At 35.3% G+C, this 14,233-nt stretch overlaps 1 protein-coding gene across 5 annotated transcripts in view; it reads right to left on the bottom strand.

Moving 5' to 3' along the window:
- LOC131047927 (isopentenyl phosphate kinase) overlaps positions 1 to 14,233 on the bottom strand; it is a 307,620-nt gene that overhangs the window by 227,259 nt on the left and 66,128 nt on the right. For all 5 annotated transcript variants that reach the window (XM_059218360.1, XM_059218359.1, XM_059218358.1 and 2 more), the window contains exons 2-4: positions 6,897 to 7,115; positions 873 to 970; positions 645 to 687 (exon numbers count right to left, since the gene is read on the bottom strand). In XM_059218360.1, coding sequence (XP_059074343.1) covers positions 645 to 687; positions 873 to 970; positions 6,897 to 7,115 — 360 coding nt within the window. The remainder of the gene's footprint in view (positions 1 to 644; positions 688 to 872; positions 971 to 6,896; positions 7,116 to 14,233) is intronic.

The raw sequence follows: 14,233 nt of genomic DNA, 5'->3' as shown, positions 1-14,233 counted from the left end.
ATGCCTTCCACAAGAGAATGTTGCAACATGAGCTTGCATGAACATGAAATTGATATACTCAATGAGATATGAAAATGATTCAATTGAAATGATACAATATACAAATGAGCCTTGCTTATCTAGGCAAGAGCATGAGGTAAGAGTACACAAGATCTTGACATGTGTCTTAATCCTATGTGATGAGACAACTACCTTTGATATAAAAGTAAATGCATGATGCAATATAATAAATGCCTAAAGCAAATATTAAATAATGGAACATGGCCTAAAATGTTGCAACATCTTCTAGAATGTCACCTAGGATAACTAACATGATCCTATGAACAATAAAAAATGACAAGTTATATAAAGTACCTTTATGATAACTAACTTATGCCAACTAAGTTTAAGTACGCTTAACGTGTAAATGACATTTATGACAACTAACTGTCATGTATGCCTAAGTAAACTTAATACGTGAATAAGTTCCAACTAAGAACTAGTTAGGATAAAACCATATGCACACCAACAATACTCATTCATTAAAAATCTTTGAAATCAATTGTAAATTGAATAGACTATATAGCATTCATCAACATATAGGAGTTGTTAACAAAAGGTATTATAGGTATATTGACTTGTCATTATAATAAAACAACTTTTACCTTTGGCAAGTGCCCTCACCACTTCGAGATTGAGAGAAGTTACCTAACAATACCAGTCAAATAGAGTTTTCTTTAGTAGGTTAATATTGGATCCTATCTCTCTTTTAAAGAAATGCGTAAACGAGAAAATAGAAAGCAGCAGTGGACAGATGAAAGATGCTTACAAGAAAAATATCTAAAATCATAACATTTGACTTAATAACAAAAAAAGATAAGTAGAGTAGATACGGAAATTCTCGTGGCCACAAACCCAGCTGTCACAATTGATAATGGCAATCCACCTTTGTGCACACCAGATTTACTTGCTTGGAAATGTCCAAATGATCCTGAATTCAAAAAAGAGAAAAATTATGAAAAATTTAAATAAACAACCTTAAATTTCTTAATAAGAATATTAAAACAAATATCGAATAGCTTGCACTGATGCTGCAAAAATTATGAAAGGCGAAAAATTAGTTATAGTCCCAAAAAATATCAATCAAGAGAAAATGAAAACGGGGATAAATTTTGGGACAACATCAGTATAAACTATATTATGCTTAAAATTCCATAAATATTAGTTAAAAATCAACTAAACTAAGATTAAAAATTTAAAACATAAACTATGTAATCTCATTACTGCATTGTAATATTTAAAATAGATACCCCACCACTAACTAGAATTTTCAACATGAATTGTAAATTAATTGTAACAAATTACAGCATCTTATTATAAGAATTGGAATTTGTTGATACCCATAATTCCAAACCAAGATAAGCATAACAATGAAAATTCAACAAATAAATTTAACAGGATTGTCTTATGTCCATTTAATTGTGCCTAAGGCCTACTAGTCAAAGGTCATGGCAGGATAGGTGTTTATGTCTCAACCCAGCTCTACTAAATTTTCTCTAATGTAGGTAGCTCCTCAATTGTGTCAATAAGACAGACTTCACCTAACCAAGTAGGTGAATCCTCTATACCTATGCTCTCACTCTTCACCACTTTTTAAAAAAGTGGTGTCAATCTCATCTAGACAGACTGTTTCTATATCAGAAAATTTTCAAACTATTGATGCAAGAGCACCTTAGGGATCAAGCTATCTTGCATCACCCGAAAAGAGCTTCTTTCATTTTATTGTATTTTAGTTTGAAGTATGTGTTCTAAGTTTTGGTTGTGTGTTTGAGATCCTAAGTCATCTACATCATTATTGTTTACTGCTCTGTCTGATAGAATGAAAACGTAAATTAATAATAGAGATGACAATGCATACCAGATACAGGAGTAAAATATATCTTTATTCAAACATGAAGTTGATACAAAAGAAAAGACTAGAGATGGCCGTCCAAGGATAAGAGTTGATCCAACTAGATTGTAGCACTTTCCTTGATGATACACAGTATATTTAAAGGATCTAATGGTTGCCAAGAGGAACACAACAGTCGACCAACCGACACATAACTATCCAAAGCTGAATATCAATTAATACATAGTCGGATAACCAATATTATCAAAACATAATAATAGGCATTGTACACTGACTACATGATCCCACCCAAAAGAAAAAACCGTCTTCCAAACGACAAGAAAACATCAAGTAACATTAGGGAACACTTTCCAAAGTCAATGAGATTGCAGACAAGGACCTATAAATAAAAATGGAAGTGTAGTTTGCAAACTTGAACTTAGAGAGTCTTGGCAAATAAAATGAGCGTGGAGGGGGTCTAGGGGCAACACCCCCAATAGAGTCAAGGGGCAATACACCCTGCAAGGGTCTGGGGGCAGCACCCATTATGGGGTCTGCATTCCATTGGGCCTTTCAACAAGATGATAATAGGAAGATGAAAATACATCATACAAGCAAACTGACCAAAGGCAAGAGCCTTGCCAAAAAACTTTGCAACAAGCACAAACTTATTCTTACACAAGTATAGAATTGCCAAGTTAAGGAAAACTTCACCTAAAAAGTGACTATAGAGGACATTTTGAAATCAAATAATCTAGTACTTGACCAAAGAATATAATATATTCCACTCCCTATATATTCCACTCCCCATCAAGCCCTTAGTAACCCAAGAGCCAATGGCCAACCAAAGGCTACGAACAAAGTCCTATTTGTAGTAATGCCAAAGTCCAATGGGATAGAAGGAAATTACTAGGAGTAACAACTTCTATCTATCACACTGCAAGTATGAGATGAATTAAAATGTAAAAACAATGCACACCACTTTCCATCAAATGCACTAAGAGAGAGTTGTGATTCCAATTAAATTCATGGTTTGAAGCCTAAGGATAGAATTAGAGAAAAAGTTAGAAAAATTAACAAATCCTAACCACAAGACTAGTAAAACTAACCACACTGGACTAAAGGCAAATGGATTCTCACCAAGCCATTGAAGTTGCCCAAAAGCAAAAGAAATATTGGCCCAATAAACATTTGTAGAAAATGACTCTAAAGCCAAGAACTTTCATCCTACAATGTAACAATTAAAGTGAAACAAAGAAACAAAAATTCAAAATGATATGGCTTAACCATTCATAATGTGAAATACAAGACAATAGAGAAATTCTTCTCAACAATCTAAATGGTACAGTGGTTAGCAACATAATTAACTAGTTTATGCCAAAACTATGCAAGGTCAAATCAAGCCTGATACCAATACTAATGCCAAGGAAAAGGTAGATAAGTATATTATAATCCTAAGAAATCAAAATAAGGAAGAAAAACACTAAAAACAAAATGTAGTGTAACACCAACGCATTGTTTAAGAAAACAATATGAATAGCCAGTTGGGGCCAGACAACCAAATCTAGAAAGAGCAGGGCTGATAAAGACAAGAAGGACAAGATACAAGTTTCAACAAGTATCTCTATCAAGGTCTGGAAGGAAAGAATCATCGGTGCCATTATAAAAAAGTCAATTGAACAAAACAACCAAAAGTTTGCAGATGTTATTCATGAAGCTAGAATGGGGAGATGCTAGGAAGGGAACCTAGTGTGTCATAATATGGAGCACATTAGAGAAAACTATTAAGCAAAACAGGGAAAATGGAAACAAATAGAATATGAGAGAGCAATTCCAACAAAAAGGGAGACATGTTCAATCATAAATCCTCTTACGTGCACAAACCATCACCTTTCTAAAAACAAAAAATGGGGTCCATGACTCCATACAAAGTAAAGCAAAGGAAAAAGGAGTTAGTAATCAAATTTTTTGAACAAAATTGTGCAAAACTCTAGTTTAGAAGTTTTGAAGAAGACAGGAACACAAGAAATTAAAATGCTTATAGGAAGCAAGAAGTCTTGCTTACCAACATTTAGAATAGTCATACCTCATAGTGGAGTATAAAAATCCAAGATAGGAGAGTACCTTTTCACTCTTAACTTGCAACACCCGAAAAATACATTCAAGCAGGAGTTCCTATGCCAAGATCAGAGTTGCAAAACCAGAAAATGAGGAAGAGGTGTTTTTTTAGGATCATATTTTGTGTAAGTGCAAAAGAAGAAAGATTAAGAAGAAAACTTGACGATGAGGGATGAGGCACACTTGTGGAGAAATGAAGGGGGAGAGATCCTCAAACAAAAGAATTAGCATCTTGAACGTCTTGAGCCCCATGCGACACATTAGGAGGATCTATCCAAATTCTGATAGAAAACTGTACAAGCTAGCAAATTGATCATAATTTAGATTGCTAAGAGTTGATAATGAATTTGTTGACAAAAGAACTAAATTTATTGTCCATATGAGGCAAAAATTAGGACAAATACTCTATTTGGATGTAATGTTGGGTGAATTAGTAGACAGATGCAAGAGAAAATATCCATATTTAGTTGAACATTGCAAAAGTACAACACAAACTTATCCATATGGCCCTGGTGATACTGAAGTTTGAACCACTGTAATAGACATTCATTGACATGTACAACAATGGTGCAAAGACAGCTAGATGAGCATTATTTTTACACATCAAACTTACGGATGTTAGTTTTGTAAATGAATGCCTTAAATAATCCATAATCATATAACTTGGCAATTGCCTATATTAAAAATCTGGCTAACACAAAGGTAGGTTGTTGTAGCATAAAAATAAGTGGCATACTGTAATGTCCCTACTAGTTAGAGATCATTGTCCTGCAAAACAGATTGTTAGAATAAAACATATATATATATATATATATATATATATATATATATATATAACTAATTTAAATTGCAATCTAACTTTAAGATACTTAATTACATAATCACAATTCTCATCTAATAAAAGGATACGAATGCCATACAAAAGTATGTCCTTAGGCGGCCGTGGAAGCTCGTCTTCTTGGAACCCATCTTGGTTCCAAGCCCTCCAGGAAGTCAAAGGTGAATTCGACCCCTGTCTTGAATGTAATTTCTTACATCCAAGCCATCCATGAAATCTAAGGTTAATTCGATCCCTGTCTTGGGTGTAACCTCTTACACCCAAGCCATCCAAGGAAGACCCTATGTCCATTCCTTGCCTTGGGTGATGCATCCCATCATCCAAGTCCTCAGAGGGGACCGGCTAGATCCGTCTCTTCTTGGTTGAACTTAATCAACCAAGCCATACATATGCATATAGATATTCAGTATATATACTGCCCTAGGGATTATCATAATCCCTCCTTTAGACTAAGGGAGTTTCCCCCCTATAGCCTCCATCATGTAATCACGTTTATAATACATTTTTGCATTTGATTACTATTTTTCATTCCATAATCCACATTTACATATTCCTGATTTAACATGTATTCCCTAACATATATTCATAAAAATGTTCATTAACCCATATTCATATTTATTTATTACGTATATTCCTAGCTGTTCATTAATATGTATTCATTAACATATATTTTCACATATCCATTAACATATGTTTACACATTCCTAAAAACCATTCATTAATATATATATAAAAATATTCATTAACATATATATTAAATATACATTAATTATATTTATTAACATATATATTAAATTATTCATTCATTAATATATATATTAAAATATTAATTACTTATATTTATTAACATATACATTGAATAAGCATTAATTATATTCATTAACGTATATAATAAAATGTCCATTATTTATATTTATTAACATATATCATGAAGTATTCATTCATTACTTCTGCAACCTACATATTATAATATTCATGACATAATTCTGCAACATACATATTATAATATTTATTATAATATTCATGATATAATTATGCAACCTACATATTATAACATTCATGACAGAATTCTGTAACTACGCATTATATATATTAATAATGACATAAACATTAAAACTACCAATATAATTATATACGTACCTGTGGCGCCTCTGCTCTTTTCTTCCTACACTCTTTCTTCTGCCCACACACTCTCCTTCCTAACTCCCCTTTTATATATATTTTAATTTATTTATAGATATTATTATAATGCAGAGCCGTGTTCATAAGATATTATATTAATTATAATTATCACATTATTATCTTTATTTATATTATTATACTCTACCTAAGAACATTATCGGCTTCACGTATTAATCATACATATTAATTGTATCCTTATGCACACCACCAAACAAGGATGTGACTGCCCGTATCTTAATAAAAATTCTGAGATAGTTCGTTCCCTTCCTCATTTTTCCCTTTTCCCCCACCCGTGATGTCTCCCTTTATTCTCCTCCACGTCTTTAGTGGGGAGTCGTGTCCATTAGAATGGATTAGGGAATGGCGGTGACTCCTTGAAAAGTCACCGCTTCCCAATATTTATTAGCGCTAAAGCTTATAATATTTGTTAATAGGTGTAAGTTAATAATGGTAAATTAACAATCAATAAATATTATTTAATTATTTTATGGTTTATTATTATTTGTAAATTAATAATCAGTAGATATTATTTTCTTCTTTTGTATTTTAATTGTATTATTATTTATTATTGAATATATAAATTATGTTGATAATATATAATATTCAAATCATGTTCATAAATAATATTTAATTAATGAATTTTAAATAATCATTCATTGGTAATTATTATATTAATTAATAATAATAATTTCTTCACTTAGGGTCTCTCTCTTTCTCTCCGTATATATATAACGATCCAGGAGGGGACATGACACATACAATGAAGAGAAATAATCAACAAATAACATTTTTGCTGACAATTGTAGATAGAAAGTGCTAGTGCTGCACAAAGAACATATTTTTGCCTATAAGCCTTGAATTTTAGCAAAAAATGTTTCAGAACTATACCAGCACCATGAACCACTATGAACGAATCACAGTTTATTTGTTGTTCTCCAAAATTATCTGGAACAATCAACTCTTTTGTCCCAGCTTGTTTGCTCCAGTCCATTGTTTGTCTTACTGAAGAAGGACTCATCAGCACCTTCCTCAACTGTGATGATACAAGAGCAAGATTTTCCTCATTGATCATCTCAAGCTCATTTTTACAAGTTATTGCAGCTCCACCTGGAAGAGTAAAATAAAATAAAAAAGGTAGGCAATGATCAGGTTTTCCTCAAAGCATATATTGTTGCCCAGATAACACGTAGGTATGCAATTTCCTTGAAGAATAAGATAACGTTCAGAACACAGAACACAAGCACTACCAAATGTCATTTTGCACGTAGTTGTATGATACAAAAAATTTATGGGTATTTAATTCCATTTCAGTACAGGAAACCATAAAGAACAATGTCAGCTTCTATATATTGGAATATATTAATCTCCATCTAAAGTAATTGTGCTAATATATGTTAAACATTATAATTCAAACACTATCTTAAATTCTAAAGCCAACCATTCCTGTCTTATTGTATATAATCACTACTACTTATCTCATGAACATAGAATACACAACTACTTGATCAGTAAACTTCTGAAATAAACATGTGCACATTAATTTTTAAACATTCAGACCAATAATGCCTGTCAAATTATAGAGCAAGAAACATAAGAAATTTATTATGAACATGCATGTTTTAGATTCAAAAAAATTATTAAGATCAAAATTCCTTGGAAATATCACAGCACTAGAGATATTCATCATTTGAAAAAATTTAGAGTGGAAAAAGCATAGTAATTGTTTCACCTCAAACGTTTAGAAATATACAAAATTCATACTTTAATGATTAATATAAGATTCAATTTTAGGTTTTCAAAATTTTAAAATAAATATTAAAAAATGGAGGAAATTAAGAAACTATGTTTGCCAATTTTTTATCTTCCAAACAACAATGCAGGCCCTAAAATATAAATCTAAAATTCTGTCTATTCCATATTCGATTAAAGAATATGAAAGAAAGTTCTTTATAATAGGATTCTACAAGCCCAACTGCAAGAAAATTTAGACTCTGTTGATTACCAAAAAGTCATCATTAAGAATATAAACCCTTTCACCTATAATGAAGGTCAAATTGGAAAATGCCAGTCTTCTAATGAATGCACAAAATATGTCATGGGGGTTGTGGTCAAATGGTAGGACCACTTGGGTCTAATGTTAAAGACCAACGTTCAACTCCCTCCAAGTGACATCTTAGCATCGGAGGCAAGTTGAAGCAGCAGTCCCACATCAATTGGTATTATAAGTAGTAGGCCCACAAGTGACAGTAGCAGAGCACTGTAATGCAGGAAATATGACTCTACAAAGGGAAAACTATATTCCCTTGAAAGCCTATTTCACTTCATACAGTTGGATATCTCCAACTACTTGAACTGGTGAAGATATCTAATTATAAATAAGGAAAATGAAGAGTATGATTATGGAAATGGAAAGATCAGACGACAGGGAGTTTTTCGTCTGAATTTGAGCATCTCAGCCAAGGATGCCAGTGCAGCACACTATACTCTCGTATGGATGAAAACAAAAAAACTCACAAAATGGAGAAAACCCAACTCTATACTATGACTAATCTACAAAACCCAAAAGTTGGAAATGTAACAACAAATACTAGATAACAGATATAAATGAAAATGAAATAAACAAACACAAGCAAACCTCCATGCAACTGAATATCTTCAATAAACTTGCACAAACACAAAAGAGGAAAAATGTTTAGAAATGTTTGGAGACTTACCTCGGTCAAGTCCCTGTTTTGGTGTTTCCACCTCCACAGTAGCCAGATAGATACATAGATCAAAGACATATAGATAGATAAATAATTTAATAGACAAGGGATGTTATAAATCCCAAGATGCTCAAAGACATGAGACAAATAGAAAAGTGTTCCTAGATAAGCTTGAGAAAGCCAAGAGAGCTATGGATATTGCTATGACAGATTGTTGTAGCAAGATGTAGAGATTTGTGCAAGCTAGAGAGAGAGAGAGAGAGAGAGAGAGAGAGCTGTGAAAGCCAAGAGAACACAAGAGACTGCAAGAAAGAACTTGGAGAGATTGTGAGAGGATTCAAAAGAGATTGCATAGAATGAAAGAATGGATTTAAAATGAGAGAATAGGAAGGAAAGAAGGAATGTCGAGCCATTTTGGAAGATTCCAAGCCGTTTCCACTGGCTTGGGCAAGTGACAAGTGTCAAAATGCTCAAAACTAATATTTGAACGTTAAGATGTTACAGGAGGATAGTGCAGCACACGGATGTCCACGTGACGCATAAATGTCCAGACAAATCACATTAAAAATGACAAGTGGCAAGAGAAACACATTGTTAATACAAAAATGACATTGAAAGGTAGATGCTGAAAAGGTGTCTTGAGCATCCTAAGAAGGAAAAGGCTAATGCAAGGGCTGAAATGAGCCTGCTCAAATGCTAGGGGAATAGACACTAAAGTGGCTACAAAAGTGTAGGTGAAATTGCAAAGAGGTATGCAATTTTTTGACTCTACATTTTGCCCCCACTTTAGCGGTCTTATGAATATGCACGCTAAAGGAAATCTACTAAACATAAATAACATCATGATACCAAATGGATACTGTAGAGGGAGAAGCAGACAACTATTCAAGACAAGGAAGCATGCCCCCAAGTTGAAGACCTACAAAACAAATTCATTAGACAAAAAAATTTACACAAGACAACAAGGTTAGAGAATAAAAATTCCAAAAATGACGGGGTTATATTATGATAAGCATATACATATTTAGACAAGAACATGGATAGCACATATGCAAAGCAAAATAACAGACAACAAACAAACTAAAATTTTTGAGTCAACAGAGTGAACGAGACCTTGATGCAAAAGGTTGTCTCAGTACTATGCATCATCCCCAAAATAACAAGAAACAACACATAGAGGAATTCTACAAAGAAGAGAAGAATTTTAATGATTGATTGCTTCAAAGAAGAATCCACCCAAAAGACACGGAAGCAACCAATGTCAAAGAGATTACAAGACTCTAGCACTAGCTTTCTCTGTCACTAGTGGTCATGCGGATGATAATGATTAAAAAGAGAGATCACAATCTACCAAGTTGTGTTATGCCAGGTGATCATAGAATAGTAGCACCAACCTCGCTGTGAAGGAAAGCCACTACCGAATTAGAACAATAGATCATGGTCTAGATATTTGTGTTATGGTAGGTGATCAAAGATTAGTAGCACCAACCTTGTTGTGAAGGAAAGCCACTTCCGAATAAGATGCTCAATAGAAACAACTTCACTATGGAAGAGAGCCACTACTGATAGAGATATATAGGCCCAAACAATGATAGATTCTAGGTAGTGTTAGAAATATATGTTTGGTTGTCATTGATGTCAAACCCAATGATCCGGATTGGTCCGCATATAGCAAGATAGTGTTGTAGAGTAGTAGTATAAGTGTTGCAGAGCAATGATACGTATGTATGATGTAGACCAATGGAAGATAGGTATGTATGCATAAAGGTGAAGAACATTGTTGATATGTTGAGCTACAGATGTGTTGTAGTTGTTGCAGTCATTGCAAATATTGCTTCTGAAATGTATATTGCTAGCATGAGCATATGTTTCTCATAATGTCTGAGTTTTGGTGTTGGTTGTAACAACTGTTTTGGTGCTCCGGAATTTCTGCTCCAGAAGTGTGTTCAACATAGATGATGTTCGGCGGTGATTGCAATACTCCGCATTTTGGGTTTTGGTGATGATCTTTTAAAAATACAATGTTCATGACCTTAATTTCTTTATGTCAAGTTGGATCGTGTTTTTGTGCTTCGGAAGCATGCTTGCGGAAGTTCAAGGATATATTCATTCTAAGTCTAGCCGGCCTTGAATGTTTTTGTTCTTGTTTTTTTTGTTTCGGTGCTTGTAACGTGTAATCTGACTGTTGGAATATTCTTGAAGGAAATCATGTAGAAGACCGATGAAGTATTCTTGGGGAAAGTGTTCTTAAGGCCGACTTGATGCATATACTGGAAGTGTGTGTGTGTGTGTGTGTGTGTGTGTGTATAGCAGTGACATGAGAGTACGAGTGCGTGAAAGTGCAAGTGCGAGTGAGAGTGTTCATGAGTTTGTGTCTAATTGGAGAAGACAAAATTGATATGACAGTGATTGGAGAAGGCAGATTGAGTTAGAGTTGCAAAGATTCTTCACCGGATCTGCTGCAAGCAGTTGTTTGGATATCTGAGCTTATCAGGAACTGATCCCATGCATGTGTAGATGTAATTTTCTTAGTTCATTTTTGTCTCTATTTCTTGGTAGTGAGCAGTCCGGTAGTAAGCCGTTGTATTCCGGGCAGTGAGCCCTCCGGCAGTGAGCCTTGTAATCTTCATATAACTAGTTATATTTTCTTGAGAGTTAACCCTCTTCGTGGTTTTTACAATTTGGGTTTTTCACGTATAAAAATTTGGTGTCTCTCTTATGGTTGTGCATTTCTTTCATTTCTGTTATGCTGCATGAATTACTTTTGTGCTGAAGTTAATTGATAATAGGTTAAGTTTCAGCAGTTCAGTTTTAATCTTTCTAAAGGGGAATACTAATTCACCCCCCCCCCCCCCTTAGTATTCCGATCTATTCAATACGTAGGACCAACCTCGATGCTATAGAGGAAAGTCACTATAGACATGATAGATTTTGAAAAGCGTTGCAAGGGCCAAAATAGACACTTGCCACAGCAGGCAACAAATAGCTAGTCACCACAATGGGCGAGAGATAGATATACATCACTATAGGTGAAAAATAGACGTACCATTACAAGTGAAAAAGAGACACGTGCCACTGCAAGCGAAAAAAAAGATATGGTAAGAATGCACAAATGAATGGAATATGTATGGTCCCCTTAAGATATTAGCATATTTACTATGTTGATATCTTAGGGAAAAGAAGTGAGTGAATCCTCAAGAAGAATGTACACCTTTGAAAACAAGTTATAACTTGCACCCAACGTATAGGGGAGGACAACTATATTGGAGACTATTGTGTTGCTACCATAGAGAAAGTGGGATTGCACGCAACATTGTACCACCATGAATGGCAATGAGCAAGGAAGCTACAAATGCCATAAAGTGAGGAGCGACACAATAGAAGTAAGGTGTAAAAACCTCATGAGAAAGTGCTTAGCAAGTAGAAAGAATAGGATAGAGGTGAAACTCAATATCACTTGTCATCCAAGGAAGAAGAAGCAATTATATCAATAAATGAAGGATTAATGACACCCGAGTCAAGAAGTAGTTTTATTTAATTTTTCAAGGCCTTACATTCACTAGTAGAATGGCCATGCACTTGATGATATGCACAAAAAGAATGTTTTGCTTTATAATGCATATGAAACCTCTTATCTATAGGAGGAAGAGTAATTAAGTAGGCTTTGAGAAGCCGGAACAAAATATGCTCTTGCTCAGATAAAGGATGAGGAACACGCAGCAACCCTTTCTCTTGTGGAGAAAAGTTTGACTGCTGACAAGAAGAGGAAGACATAGAGACATCAGACAATAGAGGGGGCAGGAAGGCAGAGGAGAAGGTTTGTAACCTAAACCCACCACAAAAGAACGTAGTTTCAGTTCCAAAGGGACCTTAACTCCTTGCCCCATACACCCTAAGACCATTTCCTTTATCTCCAAGCTTAGAAAGAATATTAAATCTTGGACCATAACATGATTGCAACTCCTCAAGAGAGAGAGGATCACCATTAATGGTATAGTCAATGGTGTTCACATTATCCCACGATATAAATGAATAATCATCTTTGATAGCAAGTGTGAATGATACTTTTGGAATGTTATTCTCCAAGAAGGAGTCTGTAAATTCTAAGGAACCCCTATCATCACCAAGAAATGCATTTGATTTAGAAGGAGATGAAGCCAAAGGGGAAGAGGTAGACTTAGAACTTTCTTCTTCAGGGGGTTCTTACTTCTTAGGAGAATCTTCTTTGGGGACAGCCTTCTCATAGGTTTCCTCTTTAGGAGGTATCACAAGAACAGTTGTCGACACGTTAGAAGATAATGATGGAATATAGTTCCAAAAGGTAGGTATAATCCGAGGCATGACCAACTGCTGCTATTTGACATAAGTGCATAGCATCAGGATCAGCCTTGATTGTTGTTGTCGGGTAATTATGTCATATCGTAATTAGAATGTTAAGTGTGTTAGGGGTCGGTGGTTACCTAACGGTTGCTGGCAGTTGGCACCGAGCAACTTGTACCGACACCTATATATATGTACTTGGGTCTCTATTTCAAGTTGTGGATATTGCTTAAGGAAACTATGTTTTGAATGTACTAGCATTTTGGAATCAATGAATACAGACACATGAGTTCTTCTTACTTGCATTTTCGTGTACTGTTACATTTCCTATATCTCTATACTGTTATACACTGAATGCACACACACCCCTCGGGGGCAAAACATATGGCGCCATTGCCAAGTTAAACTTGGGAATGACGGGAGCATACTATATGGCACGACGATAATGGGACAACCATTGAGAGAGGAGACAAGTAGCAATCCCGAGGAAGAGTCGGAGGAGTTGTTCGAAGGAGAGAGGGCACTGACAACGGACTTCACCTGCATCTTACAAGCATCAATCGAAACTTACGTACGAAGGGAAGACACAGCGGAGGATGTCCCTGAGAGCATTGTGTGGAGTGCCCTTGGCATAAGTCCGGCGGTGAACCAGTTGATGAATAACCTGCCTAGCCTGTTGGCACAAGCATTTCTTACCCTACAAACTCGCCGAGAGGAAACCTACCATGAGAACCGTCAGCAACAAATTTTACAACAATTTGAAGAGAGGAGTCGACAGGAGGAGGAGGAACGTGGCGAAGGCCGCCAAAGAACCTTCCACTCGACGAAACGTAGGAATTGATGCCCGTGACACTGAACAAAGACAAAAATCATGTACAGAAGGGACAAGAGGAAGACGGGAACGAGGCAACAACGAGGGCACTAAGGTTGGAGCAACAAGCCGAACGAAGGAGACGGCTGAAGAAACTTGTCAAGGAAGGAAGTGGAGGGAATGGTAATGATGGCTCCACTGGCGAGGGCCAAGATTATGTATTGATAGAAACCACTAGGAAGCGGTTGGGGGACCTTTCCCTCACGTTGGAGGAGATTGGTGACGAGAGTACGGTAGAGCCGTACACGCCATTTAGAGGTGACGAGACCAAAAGTGAAAAGGAGACCGAGACCGAGAACAGAGAAGTGGGAGATACCAGTTTAGCCGAA

This window comes from Cryptomeria japonica, chromosome 3, assembly GCF_030272615.1.
Source record: "Cryptomeria japonica chromosome 3, Sugi_1.0, whole genome shotgun sequence".
In the NCBI taxonomy this organism is placed as follows: Eukaryota; Viridiplantae; Streptophyta; class Pinopsida; order Cupressales; family Cupressaceae; genus Cryptomeria; species Cryptomeria japonica.
The sequence above is the reverse complement of the archived record's forward strand: the minus strand, read 5'-3'. Positions and strand labels throughout refer to the sequence as shown.